Source organism: Varanus komodoensis, unplaced genomic scaffold (genome assembly GCF_004798865.1).
Source record: "Varanus komodoensis strain SLA01 unplaced genomic scaffold, ASM479886v1 scaffold25, whole genome shotgun sequence".
NCBI classification, from domain to species: Eukaryota; Metazoa; Chordata; class Lepidosauria; order Squamata; family Varanidae; genus Varanus; species Varanus komodoensis.
The window spans coordinates 1,166,821-1,191,511 of NW_025335661.1; the positions used below are offsets into that span (position 1 = coordinate 1,166,821).

Consider the following 24,691-nt stretch of genomic DNA (forward strand, 5'->3'; position numbering starts at 1 on the left):
ACACTTAGTCCTTTGTAAGACTGGGAGGAAGAGGTGGAAGAAGAGAAAAGGAGGTACTGGAACTCCCACCTGCTCTTCCAATGTCCATACCTGTATCTTCTGCCATGCTATTACTTGCAAATTTAGTGAGAAAGTCCAGATTGTCCTCTTGAGATGGGTGGGCAGGACTGGGCAAAACAGGGCTGAGAGCTTCCCCTGTTGAGGAGATTTTGTGAGATTCTAATAAAACTGTCACCAAAGTGAGAGTGCAGTCCTCTGGCTACTTTGAGAGCTCCATTTCTCCTTCCTGGGACCCACAAGGGAAAACCATTCAAGGATTCAGGCTACCTCTGCGAGTTGGCCAATTAGTGGTAGAAAGGCAGACAGAGGGAAAGCCAGGCACTACTGGGTTCTGGGTTCGTTTGCTGCCCCAGACAAAAAGGTAGGGATACTGAGGTTCCTATCCATCTTGGAAGACCCAGTTGCAAGCAGGAGTAGTGGAGAGGAGGTGGTGTGTTCCTCTTCCTCGCCATCAGGCAGAAGGCCAGCTGAGTGGCAGCAGCAAGAAACGTCTGGGCTAAACATGCCAAGTTCCTTGCCCCAAAGTCCAGCTAGCTGGCAGAGGCAGAGGTCTGAGTGCTGTGAGAGCTGGAGTAGCAGGTCAGGGAAGACACACAAGGGAGGCAAGCCCCTTCCCAAAGCAGTGGCGGGAGGCTTTTCTTCACAAGCGGGGAGTAAACGGGCAACATCGGCCTGAATGCGGCAGGTCCCCTCACAAGCGCAGGGCAGCAGCATGAAACAAGGGCATGAAAAGTGAAAGGGTCTGGGTACAGCAAGCACCTCCCTCGTAACAAAATTCCTTCTTTTCTTTTTTATTTTCCTCACACACTTTTGATTAAACAGCTACACCCATTAATAACTGGGAGCCACTCAGAACCCTGTTTGTTTCATGAAGGCAGAACCAAAACTGGGGGTGTGGGCAATGCAATTTCGTTGGTCCCACCTTCCAAAGCTAAAGGAATTCACTATTTGTTGCTGGCTCCATTCCTCTGCTGACGAAAAGCGGACATTTACACACTGCCTAACCAGCTTGGGACATGTTCCGTCTCTTCCTGTTCTCTGATGGCGTTTTCATTGCCTGGTCTCACTGAAAACGAGGCATTAGCCCCGGGCTCTTTCTCTGGCTACACAGCGACATAAATCAGATTTACTACATCATGCTGTGATGTCATCTTGCTCGCTGTGTGATTTCTAAGTGGTTAAGATAAAACGGTGCCAACGGAGGTGCAACAATTGAGAATGTTGTGCCTGTGAACAACCACACAGAAATTGAATTTATATATGTTCAGCGGTTATAGGGGGTATTTTCTTCTCCAACTCCTCTTTTTGCTTTCAAAAAGTTACTGTGGACCAACCCTAATTATAACCCATTTACATCCTTCATTTTCTGAAGAATTGTCCTTGAAAAATAAGCTTTCACTGAAAAGAAAACTCAGCTTTGAAGACCAGCACCAACAGATGAAGACATTATAAATGAAAAGATTGCCATGATGGAAAAAATGTGCAGAGCTTTTTGAGTATCATCACACTGATACAGTCAAGACTGTAAGTGCAATGACTAGAGAGAGAAATCTATAAAACCATAAGCATATGAAGCCTAAAGATTATGCAGAAGAATGTAAGATTTTTTCTATAAATCTGAAGCAGATATTTAACTACTAGCTCTCTTCATATAGAAGTCTGGTGCTTGAATAAACACACTTCCACTGTAAAGAGAGTGAAGTTCATCACAGTGAAATACATTTTGCCCACATTCTGTTAATGAATAGAAGTATATATGGTTCACCTTGCTTGCCTTTAAAAAGAACACAAAACCATGGAACAGGCATTGTTATCGAAAATCAAATGTGCTACCAAGGAATGCAGGCTGTGGGCTGCAATGAAAGCTGAACCTTTCACTTGACCTACTTCCATAGGGAACTCACCACAGGGTGACTGAGAAAAAAATCATCTAACGACAGAAGAAAAGTAGTTGTGTGAATCCAGCCAGTGTCCCTTTTCCCAGTAGGCTATTTTATTTCTTTCTAGCCTCTTGGTAGAATTAGGGAGATATGAAAAAGTGTGTTATCTTGTAATATTCCAAAAAAGCTTTGTTAGGAAAAAAGCAAGTGTGATTTCAGCTGCAGAATCTGAGGTATTCTTGAGGAGAATCTAAACAGTAATTAAGCGGAAACACCCAGCTTAATTTCAACAAAGCCGCCAAACAGCAAAACTTCATACCGTTGTTAAAGTAAAATGCATCCAAACAATCAGGAAGAGTTTGAGGACCAATTATGAACTTTAAAAAACTAAATCTAAGATTTCCCTTAATCAAGGACAATTTTCACTAATTACCAGGAAAACTAGGTCTGCATGCTATTTTGGGGAAAGAGATCTTGAGGTTGTGGGTCTAGCTGAATAGCTGAAACTACTCTAATGTGCAATTCATTAAGCTGCTTCCATTCTGTTCTCTCTCTGTGAAGCCTGCACACATGCCTTTCAATCATCAGCAAAGCTTCTGCACTACATAGAGCCTATTGACATGCAAACTGAAAAGGGAGATGGATGAAATGTTAGAATGACATGGGATCTGGCAGCTGGTGGCAGGGAAAGAACTTCAACTTGGGCAAAATGTGGAGGCAGAAGTCATTAAAAGCAAACACTCGGAACCCTGCTTGATATGTGGCCAGTGACATACTCCTGCTCTTCAATTACTCACTGGCTATTTCAGAGGCCCTGCTATGAACAGCACATTTCCCCCTTTCTCCTTTTCTTTCTGCACTAGGTTTACAGGGGAAGAATCATCACAGCTGCAATGAAGGGGAATAGTGCAAGTTGACATATCCTCGTTTGTAGGAGCAAATACAAAAATGTAAATGAATTGCTGAGCTAAGGCATCAGATGTATTTAAGCATAAGGGAATAACTGCAGAAGCCCTTGTTAACAAGACACACAGAGTGCAGTAATTCCCGATTTTCATCCTCAGGCATGCTGCTTTACCTCTTGTTTGTTGTGCCTCCTCATTTTACCACAAAATATCCTCAAAGAGGATTCTAATTGGTGACTGGAGGTAAATTGTTAGAAGTGGGAGAATCTGTAAAGGTAATGCAGCAAGAGTAGGCAACCTTTTTGGGCCATGGGCTCCTCTGGCATGTCCTGGACACCACCATGAAATAGCTGCCATGGGAAGCATGGCAAAGGACAAGTAACCTGCCCAAAAGACTGAGTGCAAGGCAGAGATGGGAACTCAGCCCCAGCACTCTAAACAATGTCTTTAAAGCCAATTTTCAGCACTAACCACACCAGTGTTATGCTCCTTTAAAAACTACATTATATTAGTTTTTAAATGGAAAGGTAGGCACTTTAGTGGACACTAAGAAAGGCACCATGTTGCCAGATCCTGAAATACAGCCCACCTCTGCTGTAGTCCATGTGAAGAGGGCAACTGAAGCATGATTGCAATTGCCACTGACCAGAGCCCTATTTTCACTTCAGTGCATACATGGGAGCTCTTGAAAGTGTGAGCTTGCCCAATACATGGGCCCACTTGCACCCATTGAATCAATGAGGTATCATAGCAAGTGAGCACTCAGCTTCCCCTGCAGCTACACATCTAAGAAACTGTTAGGATGAAAAGTTGTCTGTGGAAGTCCTGAATGCACAAACAGTGGTTCATTTCCCCTTCCCTCCTTTGATAAAAGAAACAGAGGAGAAAGGCAAGAAGGGGAAGCTCTTGTTAAACTGGCCAGTTCATTTCTTCAGGCCCAGAACATGAATAATGTTACAGTGCAAATTAGGGTGAAAAACTCCACTCCCCCCCCCAAACACACACACACAAGGAAGAGGAAAAATAGGGACAGAAAGAAAGGGGGCTTCAAATTCTCCATTGGATTATGTCATTTTCCATTTGAAAGCACGATCCTAATGAGATGTATAAAGGCTCCATCAGTTTTGAACGATTTTATAATGCCACATTTATAAATCAAAGCTTGAGCCACTATTACTATTTGAATTTTCTCTTTCTTGGATTTGTACTGACAGCATCAAAGAGCACTCCCTTTGCCTAACCCGTCTGCCCGATGAGATCAAGAGCTAGCACAATTTGAGCATTCAGTTTAGTCACACCCTTATTATTCTTCAGTGCCAGGCAGTTTTGTGGCATTAAACGTTTCAGTGATGTCAGCATTCCTCCCACTTCTTCAGCACAATCTTTGTACCTGTAGTCAGAAGAATAACCACCAAATGACACAGCACAGGGCATTTGTGTGAGAAATAGTATAACTTTTCAAGTCTAGTCTTGAAATTACATGCCGTGTGCACTGCTGTGCAAACCAGCTCTGTGTGGATGTGTTTATTTCAGAATCAAGGGATCCCACATCCTTCTCTGCAGAAGTGCAAACACTTAGATGCTTTAGGGCCTTTCCAAACTGTGATGTGACTTTTTCCTCAGAAAACGCCACTCAGAAAGGGCAGAACCCTTAGGCCAGCCTCCTTCAACCTTGTGCCCTCAAGATGCTTGGTATCACCACTTTCATAATTCTTGATCACTGACTGTGCTACTTGGGGCTGATGGAAGTTGTAGTTTAAAACATCTGGAGTCCTCCTAGACCATGTGAGAGGATCCCAAAGAGCAGTTCCTTCTTATGTCACCTTGTATCAGTTCTTGCAATGATGACTTCCAACATGCAAAGAAGGTGCAGTGGGGTTGTCGTACGTGAACCGTAACTTCCAGTATAACCAAATGGAAGGGGAAGAAGCCATTCCACAGCAGTTGCCATGCCACTGGGGGCTATGGCCTCTAACTATTTTGACAAAATGGCCAAGCCATTTCCTAGACTCCTAGGAAAAATGTTAAAAATATCAGTGACATTGCATGCTATACTTGTGAGATTCCAAGAGCATTTGGCTATTAAAAATTACGAGTATCATCACCATTTCCTCCCAGTGTCCCAGTGTCATCACATGGCATTGTGAACATCCAGCACCACCTTGCCTTAAGGCCCATCACACTCACATCTGCCTGCCTGTGCTGTCCTCAGAGGAGCTAAACTTTAGAGGGCACCATTTAACTTGGCCCATAGGGTACCAGATATTATGTCACTCTGGTGCATTGTGGGAAAAACAAAATGGCACTTTCAGGAAATTGCCTCTCAGTAACACAGACACTTGCTACAGTTAAAACAGAAGAAAGCCACTGCTTTTCTGCACTACAAGGTAAACTTCTCCACCATTAAACCTAATCTGTCTGAAAAGGAGGAGCCTACCAAAAGCAATTTACTGACAGAACGCTCAAACTTGGAGGGACCTCAAATCTGCCTGAAGCATTTACTTACATAAGCAGGAGGAAAAAAGATATCAACAAATCAAACTCATATGATATATGTTAAAAATAATTAATACCTGTAGTAAGGAAGAGTAAACAGATATTGAAAGCTCTTCGGGAAGAGAGAACACACAGGAACTCTGGCTAATGGCCTACCTGAGATACTCTTCTGACAACATCATTGCCCACACCAAGTCCCTGCACAAAGGAGCGGACTGCAATGAAGGTCCTTGTTGCTTTCAGCTTCAGATCCCTTGGGACCTCTCCAAATGGTTTATTCTGCTCAGAATGCTTCATCATGCAGTCCACGTACTCATCAGGAAGGTGGTACTGAGGATTCATGGACTTGAATAGCCGCTCCAACAGGCGAGTCCAAAACTCATGGAGAGCCTCTTCTAGGTTGATGTTGGAACCCCGGTAATAACGCCGCAGCTCACTATACAAGTCTTTAAATAGCTTTATGTTCTGGAGGTAAAGGTCTCCATACATGCCAGGAAATGTGTCATAAAGAGCCTTTTCTGACTTGTTTAACAAATCCTGGAAATAACCTGCAAAGAGGAAAAAAAGAGGAATAAATCAGTGGAAAAATAAGACCTTTCCAAAGGGAAATTTAAAAAGAAGAAGGGAGGGACCATTCAGAGATGGCATTTCAAATTGTTGCTCTTAGATTAGCCAGTTACCCCAAATTAAAAGGCAGAGACTGTCCAATGTAATAGTATCTTCTCTTGATTCTAAAAAGGAAATATTAATTGTAATCTTACTTCTTTGTGTTCCTGCGAGGATGCAAAACTGCTCATGCTCAGTTGGTGGAAAAGCCTTTTGAAAAGGCTGGTGTCCAAATTACATTTCCACAATTTTCTCAGGGGATGAGAAGACATCACACCATATTTACTCATGGCTGATGCACAGCTGGAAGCCAGCCACAGATCCAGCTTTGGTAAAAACTGATGGACCAATTTATCCTTGTGAAATGTGCCCAAATTTATGTCATGGAAATTTCAGGGTGGTGGCAAAAGGCACCAGTTAAATTTAAATGCAATCAACACTTCTGACTGTTTAATCCCTCAGGATAATATATGCAAATCACTGTGTAAATCAGTATGACAAAAGGCTGACAGGATTAAAAGATGCTAAAAGCTTCTTTTCCATGCCATTGCTCCTGACAGGAACTCATGTGCATAAACTAACAATCCTATTTAAAAGAATATACCAAAAATTAACACATTGGGGTGGGATGAGAAGTCCAAACAGATCTTAAAACCTTAATACTTGTTCTCAATTTTTAAAAGACATGAAAATGTGCTTGATGCCTTCCAAAACATTTGCCTTTAAGAGAAACTGTGGAGCAGTCATTAAACTGCTAAATTATTACCAATCTCGTAATTAACGAAAGAGAGAAAATGTTATGTCCTTTCAAAGCATTTTTCTAAGGTGCTGTTGACATTTTGGCTGAAGCAGTATTTCCTTTCAAAGCATATTAAAATAGTGAATGCTAAGGCCAGGAATAGCAAGACATTAAAAGTCAAAAGAAATATTACTGTTCAAATATCTTGGTGCAAGAATTGAAACATCAAGGGGAAAAGTCTCTTAAATTCCTCATGATCTACTTCAGTGCCGCCAGACTGCAGGATGGTATGAAGCAGACAGACTTCAGGTTTGTTAAATCTCCTTTTTAAAACTCAAAACTAAGATCCACCAAGTAGGGCCAAGTGAAAAATGTGAATACTTAGAATTAAAGAACAGGGTGTCACCAAGAACATGCTGAGCCTAAGAAGTTGTTTTCAGCACTGGAAATGAACTGAGCATACAGTCACAAAGAGGTCCATTCCTGGTTTTCCAAAGCTGTCTTAATTTCAGCAGCCTAACTGAGACCAAACCTCCTGGAGATCTGCTAGCAGATTTTTCTCAGTGCGCTCCTCATATGAATCCATATTTATGTGTTTCTTAAAGTCAGACCTAGATGAAGCCATCTGGTCTTATGGTCCTATTTGCTGCACTACATTGTATGTACAATGAGGGAGATCTGTGTACCATTTTGGACTACTTTAAATGGGATTAGACAAATTTATGGAGGATAAGACTACTAATTATAATGGCCGTATATTATCTCTAGCACTGCAGCCAGTATGCCTTTGTATGCCAGTTGCTGGGAAACCCAAATGTTGTCACACTCCTGCTTGTTGGCTACTGTGAAAATAATGCTGGAGAGACCTTTTGGTCCAATCCAGCACATTTCTTATTTGTTATGTTCTATTATAGTGGAAGCCCAGGTGGTTTTGCAATACTGTGATATCTGGATGGGGTGACAAGACAGATGGCAGGTGTAAGCACCAATAGCTCAGTTCTCTTGGCAAGTCCTTTGGCCTTCTGGCTGCAACCTGTAAGCAAATATTTAATATTATATGCACAATAGTACAGTTTTGTCCAATGATACCATAAAGTCACTTAGAGTGGAAATTCTAAGATCCACATGTCTCAGCAAGTAGTAGAAAGCTGCACTATTTCAAGTGGAATGCAAGCAGAAAGTAAGAAACATATTCCAGTTTAGTAGAATGGTGTAGAGTATTGCGACCGAAGAGGAAATTTATCACCAAACAAACAGGGCAGAATTTGCATAAAATGTGCATATGCAAACATATAGCTACACATTTGGAAAAATTATGAGGATCTCCAAATTCATATATCGGAAGGCAACTGCTCATACAAGTGTTCTGAAAAGATGCATTTATTTGCAAGCAAAAAGGGACAGCACTGATGGAAGGCTTTTGCCTCCATGCGGCAGGTAGCTTGCTTCTTCTTCACCTACACCTTTATAAATTGGGGCACTGCACCACATGTGCAAACTAGGGCGCTACAGACTGTTGCAGGTATAATGGGGGAGGTCTGTGCTCAGATCCATGGTCAGTGCAACTCACAGCCTAACATGGGACCTGACCACCTCTTCAGTAGGAAACCTGATCTTGTTCTGACTGGACTGAAGACTCACACACATTAAATGATATGGGGATGGGCTTGGACTCTTACTTTAGTTACTGCTTATGGGGGGCTTCTCCCACTTTATAAATTTAAAAAGGCCCTGCAAACATTTGCTGCAACACGAAGCTCTCATTTCCTGGATTGCCCATGGGGATGTCATGTGATAAAACACAATTCTTACAGGCAATCCAACAAGCCCTACCAGTCTGTGAGCCTGCAGAAAGCTTGGTGCCATTGAGAGTGGTTGTGTGGTGCTTATTTTTAAATATTTTTTTAGAAACAGGAAAAACTCCTTGGCCACCTTGTAAATATGAAATAAGGAAGACACCCACCCCTTCCCTGGTTTTCCCAGACAATGAGGCAAATTGGACAGGGGCTTGGACAGCTGTTGAAGTATATGACTCTCTGGAGTGAAATAGAGCACATGGCCTCTGTAGTAAAATAGCAAATATATAAGATATTGTAATATTAATTATTCCCTTACAAAATGCCATATAAATCTTAATTCTATTAGGAGCCAGTGGAATTTGGTTCGACAGACCATTAACAATTCAATATTAATATTATTCATTTAAGACATTTATAATTCACAAGCAGCAGATGGCTGCTAATAATATTCATGACCATAACCTTAAAGTACTAATATCAGAATATCACATTAAAACTGAACAGATCACTTTTGCCACCAGTTGACAAGGGAAAATTTGGCCAACCAGGCCTTCCCCTTGTGTGGTGGTGTTCTATGAACACAGGATGGTATGTGCATAGGGAAATTTTACATGTTTACTGAACACACCGTGTCCTTGTCTGCCTATGTCAACCCCCCCCCCCCATATTTGTAATATAGGAGGGGGCTGAACTCAGTTCTGTTACCTCAAGAAATGTCACCATCAGGGACAGAATTCTGTGAGGTGTTGTGACATACCCAATTCAATTCATTTGGGATGTTTTGGTAAATGCATGTTCACAGTCTGTTGCTAGACTGACCAGCACCTTTGGGATTAGAAGTGTGCAAAGGCTTCTCCAGAGACTTTGGGATGTCTGTTTTTTGTTGGTCTTAGTTTACAGAGTATCTTGGTTCAGTTGCACAAGGACCAAACTACACCTTTACCTATGACCAAGGTGTGTAGATATGATTTTATGGTGCAAAACGGGGAATGCTGGATGTCAAATTCATCGTATTATCATTTGCCTTTTGCCAAAGGATCAGTTCCTGTACTGGGGCTGGGGTGAAAGGAAATGACCATAGGAGGCAGACTGTAGGGTGGAGGAAAAGAGAAACATGTGTGTGGAAGGAAGAGAGAGAAGGAAGACAGGGAAGGAAAGGAAGAGAGGGGAGGGAAAGTTCCAGACTCTTGATTCCACACCCTTTTAGACACCTTTCACATATCTCCCCCTCCACCCCACTTTACATGTGACAGTGGCAGAAGGCCCACATTTAAGGACACAGGTCTGCCACTGGTACGTATAATTTGGCCCTGTTTCTTCTCAAGCCATTTGCTCTGTGAGCAATTTTCTACAAAGCATTGTCTTTCTGTTTAGGTAAGTTGGCAATCTTTCAGTGTGTAGCAGGCTTCCTACTATTTTTCTTTTGTTTTATTCTCCCCCTCCTACTACTAGATGGTTAATAAGGATTCCAGCTATGCTCCAAGTAAACTGTACTGAAGAATGCACAATACTATGCCAAGACCTTTTTCTGTATAAACAACATATATCTGGGAAGTAATTGCATCAGAAACCATTTGTGCAGAGGTACCTATATTATCTAGATGGGTTATTGCAAAATATTCCAGTTCCCTTGCATACCTTACTCCTAAAGATTAGTAGCTATCCTGTTTTCACTGATCTAATACATATGGTGCTTTTTGACAGGCAAAAAAAAAAAAAATCTTGTTATGTCCAGACCTTTAATTAGGTCCCCAATGTGCACCTGACTAACAGCTAAGTTAGCCCATGAAGGAAATAAACTACCGGTGATAGAAGCATGAGGAATGGGGGAAACAGGATAAATATGAGAAAACAGCAAGCAAGAAATGAGTGATGTTGGTATATTTGATTTTGAAAAACCCAAGCAGCTCAGGTTGGTTTACTGGCTGAGGATTGTGAGCAAATGAGCTAAAAGCTAAGGGCAATATCCAATGGAGTACAACTGCTAATGTGAATTATACCAACCACCTTACATTGATCGCAATGGACAGGGAATTTCAGGACCAGGGAAAAGAGTTTTGGGAATTGAAACTCCATAAGGTGAGGGCTAGCAATGCCCCTGAATATCATGATCATGGGCCATGGGGTAAAGAAATCGAATGCACTAGTATATAGCTGTTACAGACCATAACCAGACTCCCAAATATAGGATGAAGTATATATAAGGTCTTCAGTTCTAACAATAAATGAAGATTAGTAGAATTAGGTGTGAATTAGTACAAAATTTACAAATTGAGCTTAGCAACACACATAATAATAAACACCAGACCGATGCTGCAAAGATCTATACTCCATAGGAACCTGGAATGTAAGATCCATGAATCAAGGCAAGCTGGATGTGGTCAAACAAGAGATGACAAGACTGAACATCGACATCTTAGGAATCAGTGAACTAAAATGGACAGGAATGGGTGAATTTAATTCAGATGACCATCAGGTATACTACTGCGGGCAAGAATCCCTCAGAAGAAATGGAGTAGCCTTCATAGTCAATAAAAGAGTAGGAAAAGCAGTACTGGGATACAATCTCCAAAATGACAGAATGATCTCTGTTCGAATTCAAGGCAAACCATTCAACATCACAAGAGTCCAAGTCTATGCCCCAACCACAGGTGCTGAAGAGGCTGAAGTTGACCAGTTCTATGAGGGCCTACAACACCTTCTAGAATTAGCACCCCAAAATGATGTCCTTATCATCGTGGGGGATTGGAATGCTAAAGTAGGAAGCCAAAAGATAACTGGAATAACAGGCAAGATTGGCCTTGGAGTACAAAATGAAGCAGGGTACAGGCTGGTAGAATTCTGTCAAGAGAATATGATGGCCATAGCAAACACTCTTTTCCAGCAACCTAAGAGACGACTCTACACATGGACATCACCAGACGGTCAACACAGAAATCAGGTTGACTATGTGCTCTGTAGCCAAAGATGGAGAAGCTCTATACAGTCAGTAAAAACTAGACCAAGAGCTGACTGTGGCTCAGATCATGAGCTTCTGGTTGCAAAATTTAGGCTTAAATTGAAGAATGTAGGGAAAAGCACTAGGCCACTCTGGTATGACCTAAATCATATCCCTGATGAATATACAGTAGAGGTGAGAAACAGATTTAAGGAATTAGATCTGATAGACAGAGTGCCTGAAGAACTATCGATGGAGGTTAGCAAAATTGTACAAAAGACAGCAACTAAAACCATCCCAAAGAAAAAGAAATGCAAGAAAGCAAAATGGTTGTCTGAGGAAGCTTTACAAATAGCTGAGGAAAGAAGGGAAGCGAAAGGCAAGGAAGAAAGAGAAAGATACAAACAAATGAACGTAGAATTCCAGAGAATAGCTAGAAGAGATAAGAATGCTTTCTTAAATGAACAGTGCGAAGAAATAGAAGAAAACAATAGAATAGGGAGGACCAGAGATCTCTTCAAGAAAACTGGAGATATGAAGGGAACATTTCAAGCAATGATAGGCATGATAAAGGACCAAAATGGCAGGGACCTAACAGAGGCAGAAGGGATTAAGAAGAGGTGGCAAGATTACACAGAAGAACTATACAAGAAAGAGCTTAACGTCCCTGATAACCACGATGGGGTGGTCACTGACCTCGAGCCAGACATCCTGGAAAGTGAGGTCAAATGGGCCTTAGGAAGTCTGAGCAACAACAAAGCCAGTGGAGGTGACAGTATTCCCGCTGAGCTATTCAAAATCCTAAAAGACGATGCAGTAAAAGTGCTACACTCAATATGCCAGCAAATTTGGAAAACTCAACAGTGGCCACAGGATTGGAAAAGGTCAGTTTACATTCTGATCCCAAAGAAGGGCAATGCCAAAGAATGTTCAAACTACCGCACCACTGCACTCATTTCCCATGCTAGCAAAGTTATGCTCAAAATCCTGCAAGCTAGGCTCCAGCAGTATGTGGACTGAGAACTACCAGAAGTACAAGCAGGATTTCGAAGAGGCAGAGGAACTAGAGATCAAATTGCCAACATACGCTGGATCATGGAGAAAGCTAGGGAGTTCCAGAAAAACATCTACTTCTGCTTCATTGACTATGCTAAAGCCTTTGATTGTGTGAATCAGAACAAATTGTGGCAAGTTCTTAAAGAGATGGGAGTACCAGACCATCTTATTTGTCTCTTGAGAAAACTATATGCGGGTCAAGAAGCAACAGTGAGAACAGGACACAGAACCACTGATTGGTTCAAAATTGAGAAAGGAGTTCAGCAAGGCTGTATACTGTCGCCCTGCCTATTTAACTTGTATGCAGAGCACATCATGAGAAAGGCTGGGCTAGATGAATCACCAGTTGGAATTAAGATTGCTGGGAGAAATATCAACAACCTCAGATATGCAGATGATACCACTCTCATGGCAGAAAGTGAAGAGGAACTAAAGAGCCTCTTGATGCGGGTGAAGGAGGAGAGTGCAAAAGTTGGCTTGAAACTCAACATTAAGAAAACTAAGATCATGGCATCTGGTCCTCTCACTTCCTGGCAAATAGATGGGGAAGAAATGGAGGTAGTGACAGATTTCATTTCCTGGACTCCAAGATCACCAGACGGAGACTGCAGCCAAGAAATTAAAATATGCTTGCTCCTGGGGAGAAAAGCTATGGCAAATCTAGACAGCATACTAAAAAGCAGCGACATCACCCTGCCAACAAAAGTGCGTATAGTCAAGGCTATGGTTTTCCCAGTTGCAATGTATGGCTGCGAAAGCTGGACCATAAGGAAGGCTGAGCGCAAAAGGATTGAGGCCTTTGAATTGTGGTGCTGGAGGAGACTCCTGCGAGTCCCTTGGACCGCAAGGCGATCAAACTAGTCAGTCCTAGAGGAGATCAACCCCGACTGCTCTTTAGAAGGCCAGATCCTGAAGATGAACCTCAAATACTTTGGCCACCTAATGAGAAGGAAGGACTCCCTGGAGAAGAGCCTAATGCTGGGAACAATAGATGGCAAAAGAAGAAGAGGGCGGCAGAGGATGAGGTGGATAGATGGAGTCACTGAGGCAGTTGGTATGAGCTTAAGTGGACTCCGGGGGATGGTGGAGGACAGGAGGGCCTGGAGGAATGTTGTCCATGGGGTCACGATGGGTCAGACACGACTTTGCAACTGACAACAACAACAACAATGTATTCAAAACAGTCTCTATCCTCTTAAAAGCTTTGTAATACAGGTAAATATTAATACCTGCCACCCGCCTTTTTGCAATGTGAGACTACCAAAGTTCTGATACCCCTTGTATTTAAAAAAGAAGCTTCTATGGATCCTGACATTTGTGGTTGTTAGTTAAATCTGGAGGTGGCAATCTCTGAGTGTGCTATACATAGGAGGAAGACCATCATCTTACTTGAAAATGCTGGTACATCTTAAAACATTTTATTTATTCTAAAAGAAACCATAGGGTAAACAGTCTACAGATGCATAAAAAAAACCAATTTCCAGTTGTCACCAAAGAACAGGCTGTAGGCTGTAAATTCAGAGCTCCAAGAGCATTGAAACGTACTTGTCCTAAGCAAACTCTTCCTTCAGCCCAGCAGCCAGCTTTAAATAAGCAGATATTAATTTCTAGAGTCATATCCTCCCTCAAGCAACTTTCACAAATGCACGAACATTTCAAAGTTTACAGTGCCACTCCAAGTTAGCATTCTTCTTCCTGTTCCTACTTGAATGACTGTTGATTTGCTTTAAGGCACTCTTAATTTGCATCAACTCACACAGAGTTATTCAAGTGGTATAAAGTCCTATAAGATACATGGGATCTTTTCAACAGAACAACAAACATATAACTGATTGCTGCATGAGATTACAATTATTGTTTTCATTGTTTTTACTGGCTTATATGATACTTTGATACTGAATGGTTATTGAGATTTCTCTATGGCAAGGTGGCTAAAAGAGATACGAACAAACATCAGCACATCTTAAAAAGCAGGAAAAATGTATTGCACTGGGTAGGTTCAGCCAATTCTTTAAGCACAAGGTATCCTACACAGCCACCTCAGTCCTTCTGCTGGCATCCCTTGGGATACACTGACGGAAGCAGGGATGACAGTTGCCCAAAGTGGGCATTTTCAACAGCGGTTATCCACTTCCCTGCAGACAGACTGCTTTGCATTGGGCACAGAAGGCCAGCACAAGGCAAACTATCCCTTTCCACAGCTCAGCTGCAGGGTTCACTGTGGGTGAGCAGTTGGAAGGCAAGGGAGGGTTAATGTTCAGCTTCCAAGTCCAGCACTAGGCGACTGGACTTGGTGACTGGGCCCATGCTACTCCACCATGAGTGGTCCATGGGGTGGGGTCCAAGGACAGGAGGGTGGGATCAATTCCCCTGTCCATTGCTAGGGAGGCAAGGCGGAAGTCTGTTTCCCTTACAGTGCGGGAGTACCACTCATGTGCCCCTCCAAGCGAGAACAGTGTGGTGTAGTGGCCAAGACCATGCGACTGGGACTCGGATGATCTGGGTTCTAGTCCCTCCTCAGCCATGGGGCCAACTGGGTGACTTTGGGCCACTCAAGGACCATCAGCCCAACCTACCTCACAGGGTTGTTGTTGTGGATATAAATCTGAGAGCAGCCAGAGAAGAATAATGTAAGCCATTCCGAGAACTTTGTAAGAAAAAAGGTGGGATATAAATCTAATAAACAAATGGGAGTGGGAAGGGCAGTGGGAGAACAGAAGCCAGCTTTGGCAAACTGGCTGCAACAGGGCCCTTCTCTCCACTGGCTTCACCTGCCATTTGAGGCTGGCACAGAAGGGCAACAAGCTTCAGCTGGCTGAAGATGGCTCATCTTCTGTGCACTCCCCAAATCACCACCATCCTTTGGGCTATGACAACAATGTAAAGGGACCTATTCTGCTTGCCTTCCAAGGACAGCGCTGCGTATGCCATGCATTCTCTTTGCCTGGTAGAGTCGCCTTAACCCCAACTCAGTACTGACCTTGGTCAGGTTGAGGAGGGGTGTTTCTGTTCGTCAGTAACTTGCATGTGTACTTGGATCCAGGTTAGGAGGCATGGAGAGGATGCCTTCACAGGTGTGGTGGTGGCAGAACCAGTAGTCCTTGCACAGCTCCTCCTCCTGAAGGCCCACCTGTAAGCCACCCCTGGAAAGCATGGAGGGTTCAAGCAAAATGCTAAGCCACCCCCGGGTGGCTGAGTGTGCCATATGAACCCACTCTTTGACAAAATGATAAGCCACTGTGGTTTACAAGCCAGGGGTAGCTGGCCACGAACCCAACAGCATGGTTTGTTACGCATTCTGGCAGGGTTCAGACAAGATGACAAGCCAGCCTTGGGTTAGAGGTATCATGATTTACTGTACTGTGTGGGTCTAGTCACTACTTTGTCCCTCTTTCATGCAACCCAGGGATATAATACTAAACTAGAGCCATTTGATTTACATTATTTCTTAATACTCCCTATTCTATTTTGTTTGTTTAGAGGTGACTTCTATCATAATGGACCATTTTTCAATTCTGTAAGAAAATGGGGGTATATCACAGCTGGTCTGACCCCCGGAATTCTGCCTCCAGAGCTGATAACTGAACTAGATAAACTGGTGATACAAACCAGCATGCCAGCTCTTGTGCCAATCCTACAGTTCAGTAACTTCAGCAAACTATGGGAATAATAAACATTTGTGGCAAAAATATGGCAACTGTAGCTGGTACGTTGCAGGGCTGATTACATTCAAAGAATAAAGCAAAAGCTCAGGTCAAACAGGGTGTTGTATGAACTAAAGTGGAACATGTAAATCAAATAGTACCAAATGGAACACTACACAGAAACAGGTGGATTGTAATGGAAAGCAGCTGGGGTGGGTGGGTGGTGAATTTTAGCAACAACTTGTTTGTTCTGCTCATTCCCACTCAAGCTATTTATTTTGCGGGTGGGGGAGAAATAAGACATCACTTTAAAGGGGTCTAGCAGCTGTGTGTTTTTCTGATATGCTTTTTCTGTGTATACTCTGTTATGTCAGAGTAGGTGCAACGGGTCTGATCCAGAACTGAAAACCCTTCTAATTCACATGTAAGGATTTCAAACCAATCAGAGACGCCACACTAATTCTAGTGTAAAAATGAGCAAAAGACATAGCTATTGAACACACATTTAAAGTAATGCCTTATTTAGCCTTGGATCTTCAGAGCAGATGTCCAGTTCAATTGCACACAAACTTTATGGTTCAATTGCTTTCTCTTTCCTTTCATGTGTGGTGAAGCCTATATACATGAACATTTTGGATCAATAGAAAGTAGTAGCAAATGAATTGCATGTGTAGAAAAGTGAGATAAGATCTGTGGAACCACATATTTCAACCTTGTTCAGACAATGATGCGGTGAAGTGGCATCCAAGTAGTAACTGTAGAGGAGTTGAGAGAGTTATATTTTATATGATGGACAAACAAATTCTCTGCTTGCTAATAGGTCTCTACTTCCCATGATTCTAAGAGAATATAGTACTGGAAGTTTTAGTACTGGAATTTTGTTTTCAAAACAACTTTTGTTTAACATTGTGTTTCCTTTCCCCTGATAATGTGTTGATTTTCTATTGAAAGCTTTGTTGAAAGCAGTGCAATCACACAACAGACTTCATAAAGTCAAGTCCTTGGGAATATTTGAGCCTCCCAGAAAAATACTCTATAATGGAGGGTTCTTGACAGGAAGGAAAATCAGATGCTTAACCAGGAGTACATGCTTTAGTTGAACCTCTTGGCAATAATGAGTAGCAAGAGCACATGAAGTACCAGTGAATAGCTTATCAAATGTATCAGCTGTTTGGTTTATCAAACACATTTTCTCATCTTGAATAACTCAAGAGCCTTTTCTCTTTTCCCATGGTACTCTCTACAGAAAACCTTGAGATGAGCTAATCTGATTGGCATTCAATACCTGTCCTAAGCACAATTACTTGGAAGTAATTACTATTGATTGGAAGAACAGCTTAAAAGATAGTGTAGTTTTGGCCTCAGTTTTAATGTGGATAGGTTTAACTTCTGGGCAAGCTATGTAAGTTTAAACCTTCATTTCATATTACATTAGACCATCAAACTACTGAACCAGGAACTCTTGGCTTGTTTCCCTCTCATTAAGCCAGAATTGTAACCTAACAAGAAGTTCTTTCCTGAGTAATAGTGCAACTGAATTTCAGTGTAAATCAGCAAGGATAAAATGTCTGCTAAGGATTGAAAAAGCCCATAGGGAACCATGGGGCTCAAATGGGTTGATCTTCAAAAAATCCTTGCCACTCTTGCCAAGCTCACCTGGGCTGCCGTCAAAGATAGCCGCCCCACTGATGTCCAGGCAGCAGGCTGAAGTTACTCCACTGCTATGCCTTTTCCCCCATCCCCCATCCTGGGGGGATTTCTTTTTGCGGTCTTTGAGGTGACATTTGGTGATAGCCTCTCCAAAATGTCCAGGCTGACCACTGGAGGAGTTGTCACTAGTTTGCTATTCCCTGCCTTTTTATTTTTCAAATACAAGGAATTTGTGGAAGTTTCTTGTGCACTTTGGAGGAGCTGTCATTGTTTGTTGCCTTGGAGATCACAAAAAGCAATCTATGAAAGACAAAAAAGTAGAAGGAGAAAAATGTGGTGTGTGTAAAAAGTAACACAGCAGGAAAAGGAGGCAAGGTAGGTTTATCTGCCAGATCCTTGAGAATACAGAGTGGAAGACAAGGGGGAAAGGAGGGAAGGAACCTCACGGTGAGCATAACTGTAAAGTGGATTGCTCTGCAAACAACCAACCCTCTGCTGGTCATTTGCGGTGTGGCTTAGCATTATGTATGAACCCACCTATTGCAATCTTTTATCTTCTATTTATGTATATCACAGGTTTCGTGACTGATTTGCTAACCTTAGAGGTTCATTCATCTTACCACATGGTGTCATTCAAACTGGGCAGGGGGAACTAAGCACAGAGGGTGACCATGTGTCTGCCCCAACATCAACATGCACACGCAATATGATCATCCTTGGAGGTCGCTTCCTATGTGCCTCCACCATTTTAGCCAAGCTGAATGGTAACTGGAAAAGGGGACTTTTTCGTTGCAGTGCCTGTCTTCTGGAATTATCTCTGTATCTATAGCATCTATATTAGGAAGGGGGTACACAAGACCCATTCTCATGCATTCTACCAAAATGCTAGTTGGCTACACAGCAATGTACAAGCATACTGTCCATTATGACAGTGGTCAAATGTGTGTGTGTGTGCGTGTGTGTGTGTGTGTGCGCGCGCGCGCGCGCGCGTGTGTGTCTTGCTAATGTGGAGTAAGTGTAATTGGTCCATATAGTTCCTCTTCAAAACATGAAGAGTTTTCATCAGGACCTCTGAAAATTAGTGGTGGGCAACCTGTTTCAGCCTACAGTATACATCATCCCTTGCAATGAGGGCTAACGCTGATGGGACTTGTAGGCCAAGACATCTGGAGGGCCATAAATTATCTACCCTTGCTGCAAATGTTCCTACTGACTCCATAGACTTAAACTGAAGTCTTGGTTTAATGCTGCAAGACTATTTTTCTAGCAGAAAAGAGTAAAAAAACCCCTTGCAGGCTGGTAACAGTTATTTGTCAGTTCATCTTAAGGTTTATTGTACAGAAGAGTAGTTCAGCTCTCTTGAGAGCATCAATGGAAAATACCATAGGATTCAGCTCATTTCTGAAAAGCAGGCTCTACAAAGAAAAGATGAATAGAATAGTATCAAATGCTGCATCACCATTTCTCAAGAAAAGATGAATACCCATCTTTCAGAAATGGATGGATGCCAATCAAGATTTTTTGTCTAAAGCTACCACACTGAAAGAAGCATGAGTGAAATGTACTTCCTTTCTGTATAGCATTCATATCTTTAGCATTTGGGTGTATAAGAACATGAGGAAGAAAAATAGACTCTGAGGTGCCCTATATAACTATAATAAAACGGAAAGAAACTTGTGGCTGTTTCTTTTCTGTAGTTCTCTAACTGAAGAATATTTGAAGTTTGCATTTATCATCTTAAATCCCAACACCTTGCTGTCTCCAATGTCCTCAAAACAGACTCATAGTACAGAAGAAGAAATTACAGGGGCCACTATAAGAAAGATAAAGAAAACAAAGATTGAAACATTTTTAAAACAAAATTGTGTCTGTTTTGCAAGCCTTTGTGGCAGACAACATTCGTAGGGAGAACATGACAAGTCCTAATAGCCCTCCCCACGTCTTCCAACAGCAAATTCCTTACCTTAATTATGCATTGGGCAACAAAGTATTTCCTCATAAGAAGCTAGGCTTGGATGTAAAGGACATGATAACCAGTTCCATGTGCAAAAGAGGGCTTTGAAATTGTGTTTCTGAAAGAGCAGCTTCCCAAAGGAAGCATAAACTGAATTTCAGAAGCCGTTGGCTATATGGCATGGGAGTGAGGGGTGTGTGCATGGGGTTTGATTTTCAGAGGAAAACAAAATAGAACCATCCTTCTTCTGGGCATGCCCAATCTCTAAGTACACCTAAAGAAGCTCTTTGGATCCTGGCCATAATATAAGAATGCTCATTATTAATTTAAAGGCTAAGTGTGTTTGGCTTTGAGATTAAATATATTATTTAGAGTTATAGCTTATTCCCATCTGTCAAGGGGTTAGGGACATTTCTTTATTAGATGCATGCTTACAAATCAGAGATGAATATGCACATATTGTTGATGGGAAGCAGACAGACCAAGTCAAGGGTCAGAACAATGTTCATCAAATCTTGTTATTTTAAAGAAAGCAGAGTTAATTCAACAACCGAAGTCTCTTTATCACCTTTCTTGCCCATCTCCATTATGGATGCTCAGAAACTGGTAAAACTACTCAGTGCATGGCATCCAATGTTTGTCTAACCTACACCCAATTCATTTCAATGGGTCCACTCAATGTGGAGCTAAAACTGGATACAACCCAGAATTACTGCAGCTTTTCAGTCTTCCCATCTTGATGAGTAAGTGAGCATCTCTGAAAATGTAAGGAAAGCATAACAGATCTTCTTGCTCCTGAAAAAATCATCAACAGCTCAATTGATCGGTCAGCGTAGACCTTCCTTTCCTAAGGTCTACTTAAAGATATGTCTGAGTATGCATTGTTTTACCTTGTGCAACTTTTTAGTATTAAACTGTAAATTGGAGATGATAGGATGGAAAAGCAGGGTATGCATGTTTAACGTAAGAGCATACATCCTCTGACAACTTGTTCTAGGGCATATTCCTACAGGAAAGAAACAGCTTCCATTTCTGGGAATCACACAGTTACATTGCAGAAGAGGATGAAAAAGACGTAATGCCTCTCAGATGAGAAGGAATAAAAGATTATGAACAGAGATGTTTACAAAGGCAAGATCAGTCATGGAATCATAAGATTTCCCTCTTCAGCCCCTTCCACCAAAAGAAAGATCAATTTCAAGGTGAACAGTGCAGAACAGACTTAAGGCCACATCTTTCCAAAGTGAAATGAAGCACAAATTGCCAGCCAAAACAAGAGAGGCTCCTGGTACTGCACTTCATTTCCAAAGTACATGAAGGGATAGTTTAGAGATGACATGTGACTCACTTGGGCTAACTCCAAAGTTAACAGACACTTGCTTTAAGAATTTAAACTGTCAGCTTGGGAACTGTCAGGTGAACTCTGAGAGTACACTTTTATTTTGATGGGGGAATGGGGAGAGGCACTGAGCTGATTGCAAGATCTATCAAGGTTGTTTATAGAACTTTCCAAACTTTGCTAGGAAAGAATGCAGGACTTTTGAAAAAAGAATGCAGAAAAATGTTGCCAACAACACATGGAAAGCTTGTAGTGTGTACATCTGAAGGGACAAAGCCTCTGTTATTTTCAAAAAACATGTATGAGATACAGTATTTTCCTGAAAAGTGGGTTAAAACTATAATAATTAGAATAAATGTCTAATTTTTGCTTTTTAAAATAAACCTTTTCCATTTCCAAAAGCAAACTCCAGCAACATTGCATATACTTTATAGCTGCAACTCAACAAGATATAAAAATATGCTTGGTTCTGAGGCAGCCCTGTTGCTTTATGTTCTAAGGTGTACAGAACACTAATTTTCCTGTTTCCATCTAATTGCACACTGCCCTGGTTATTTAACTTGTACTATCTCAAAAAAGCTAGCGATTTATTTTGCGGTGCACCTGACACGGCGACTCTCCCAGACAGAGAAAAGGGCAGCATCTCTGGAATAACACTGTGGTTTTCAGGCAAGATTTTCCTTATCATAGCCTGTTCTTGCCATCGTCTCACACAAAGTTTTATCTCTTTCCCAGGCAATCAACAACCATTTCCTTTGAGACTTGGAAATGTTTGATACTAGGGTGTTTCTGGAAGTATAATAAAATAGCTGCCTTCACAGAATGTTTATTTTATTTAGTAAACTTCTATGCCGCCCCATTTGCCGAAGCCTCGGGGTGGCTTACAACAATAAATACATATAATCATATAAAAGCAATATAATTGGAAATGCCCTGGCCAAAGATACAAAATCAATAAATAAGCTAACAATTAAAATGCTGTTTAAATAAAAAGGTCTTGGCCTGGCACCGAAAAACATATAACGACGGCGCCAGGTGGACCTCTCTGGGGAGCGCATTCCAGAAAGCCCTCCTCTGGGTACTTACACTCCTAATATCCTTCATGGAGGGTTCCCGAAGAAGGGCCTCTCCCACTGATCTCAAGGAGTAGGAGGGCATGTATGGACGTAAGCGCTCCTTTAGGTAACCAGGACCCAAGTCATTAAGGTCTTTATAGGTAATAACCAACACCTTGAATTGGGCCCGGACTTCATTGGGGAGCCAGTGGAGTTGACGGAGGACTGGAGTCATGTGAACGTAACTCCCAGTCTCCATAAGTAGCCTGGCAGCTCTACTTTGAACCAACTGAAGTATTCGGACCGTCTTCAAGGGCAGCCCCACATAGAGCACATTGCAGAAGTCTAATCGGGAAGTTACCAAAACATGTGTCACTATCGCCGGCATTCGTTCTCCAGGTAGGGATGCAGCTGATGGATCAGCTGAAGCTGAAGGAAAGCGCTCCTTGCCACCACCGTCACCTGAGCTTCAAGTGAAAGCTCTGGGTCGAGGAGCACTCACAAGCTGCGGACCTTGTCCCTAAGAGGAAGTGCAACCCCATTCAGGACAAGGTCAAGGTCCCCTTCCCCAAGGCCCGATCCACCTACCAACAGGATCGCCATCTTGTCTGGATTGAGCTTCAGTTTATTGGCCCTCATCCAGCCCATTACCTCGGCCAGGCACCGGTTCAGTACAGCCACTGCCTCACCTGGATTGGTGGAAAACGAGAGGTAGAGCTGGGTATCATCAGCGTACTGATGATTCCGCAGCCCACACCTCCTAATGACCTCTCCCAGCAGTTTCATGTAGATGTTGAATAGCAGAGGGGACAAAATGGATCCCTGTGGTACTCCATGGCATAACTGCCATGGTGCAGAGCCATAGTCTCCCCGCACCACCTTCTGGAATTGGCCATTGAGATAGGAGCAGAACAACTGAAAGGCAGTGCCTCCGACCCCCAATGCCGCTAGCCTATCCAGAAGGATACCATGGTTGATGGTATCGAAAGCCACTGAGAGGTCCAGGAGAACCAACAGGGATGCACTCCCCCTTTCTCCCTGCACAGGTCATCGTACAGGGTGACCAAGGCAGATTCAGTACCATACCCAGGTCTGAAGCCGGACTGAAATGGGTCCAGATAATCAGTTTCATCCAAGAGTGCTTGGAGTTGTCCTGCCACCACCCACTCCAACACCTTGCCCAGAAACGGGATGTTGGCCACTGGTCTATAATTAGTGGCCATCTCTGAATCCAGGGATGCCTTCTTCAGGACTGGTCGGACTACCGCCTCCTTTAAAGGGGCAGGTACCCGACCATCCCTCAGAGAGGAGTTAACCACTTCCAGGATCCAGGTCCCTATCCCGTGCTTTGCGTTGTTAATTAGCTAAGATGGGCAAGGGTCCAATAGGCAGGTGGTGGGATGTACTCGTCCAAGCACCTTGTCAACATCATCAGGCCGCAATAACTGAAACTCATCCATCAATTTTGGACCAGACAGGGACATTGGTATCTCCCCAGAAGCCTCTGGGTCACTAGTGGAGTCCAGCTCGTGATGAATCTGAGCAATTTTCTCCTTAAAATGCTTGGCAAAGTCATCACAGCAGGCCTGCGAGGGTGGTACTAGGTCTTTCTTAGGGCCAGGATGAACCAGCCCTTGTACCACCCGAAAAAGCTCCGCTGGGTGGCATTGTGAGGAGGCAATGGAAATGGAGAAGAATTTCTTTTTCGCCATCCTCACCGCCACAGCATAGGCCCGATAATGGGCTCTTAAGTGTGTTCGGTCAGACTCATCCCATGATTTCCTCCATCTATGCTCTAGACGTCTCCCAACCCGCTTCATCACCCGCAATTCAGGTGTATACCAAGGGTAAGAGTGGGCTCTGACCAGCAGGAGGGGACACTTGGGAGTGATCGTGTCAATAGCCCTGGTCATTTCCCCATTCCATAGTATGACCAGAGCATCGACAGGAGCACCAGTCTTGTCAACCAGAAACTCCCCCAAGGTCTTCAGGGATCCATCCAGATCCATCCGGCTCTGGGGGCGGACCCACACAATCGGGTCCGCACCCTTACAGAGAGAGAGGCTGCTCTCGAGCTCAAACCTCATGAGGAAGTGATCTGACCATGACAGGGGTGTCAAAACAAATTCCCCACCCTCAGATCACCCTCCAGAGTGTGTCCACATTCATGGGTCAGACTTGTGACATGTTGAGACAGCCCCATGGCCGTCATGGAGGCCATGAAGTTCTGAGCTGCCCTGGTCAGACCAGTCTCGGGATGGAGATTGAAGTCCCCCAGGACCAACATCCTGGGAGAGCTCAACACCGGGTCCGAGACGATCTCCGTCAGCTCAGGCAGGGAGACTGTTGGGCAAAAGGGTGCACGGTACACCAACAGAATCCCCAGTCTGTCTCAGTCACCCAACACCAAGTAGAGGCACTCCAGCCCAGGCCTCGAGGGGACTGGAGGCCCTGTGAAGGAGATGGAGGCTTAGTAAATCAAAGCAACCCCCCTCCCCTCCAGGCGTGGATGGTGCTGAACCAAATACCCAGGCGGACGCATTTGAGAGAGGGTGACACCCCCCCCCCCC

At 43.1% G+C, this 24,691-nt stretch overlaps 1 protein-coding gene across 1 annotated transcript in view; it reads right to left on the reverse strand.

Annotated features, from left to right (window-relative positions):
• Positions 1-24,691, reverse strand: part of GPC1 (glypican 1) — a 235,485-nt gene that overhangs the window by 28,968 nt on the left and 181,826 nt on the right. Inside the window, exon 3 of the mRNA XM_044432974.1 lies at positions 5,498-5,889. Within this exon, the coding sequence (XP_044288909.1) occupies positions 5,498-5,889 (392 nt within the window). The remainder of the gene's footprint in view (positions 1-5,497; positions 5,890-24,691) is intronic.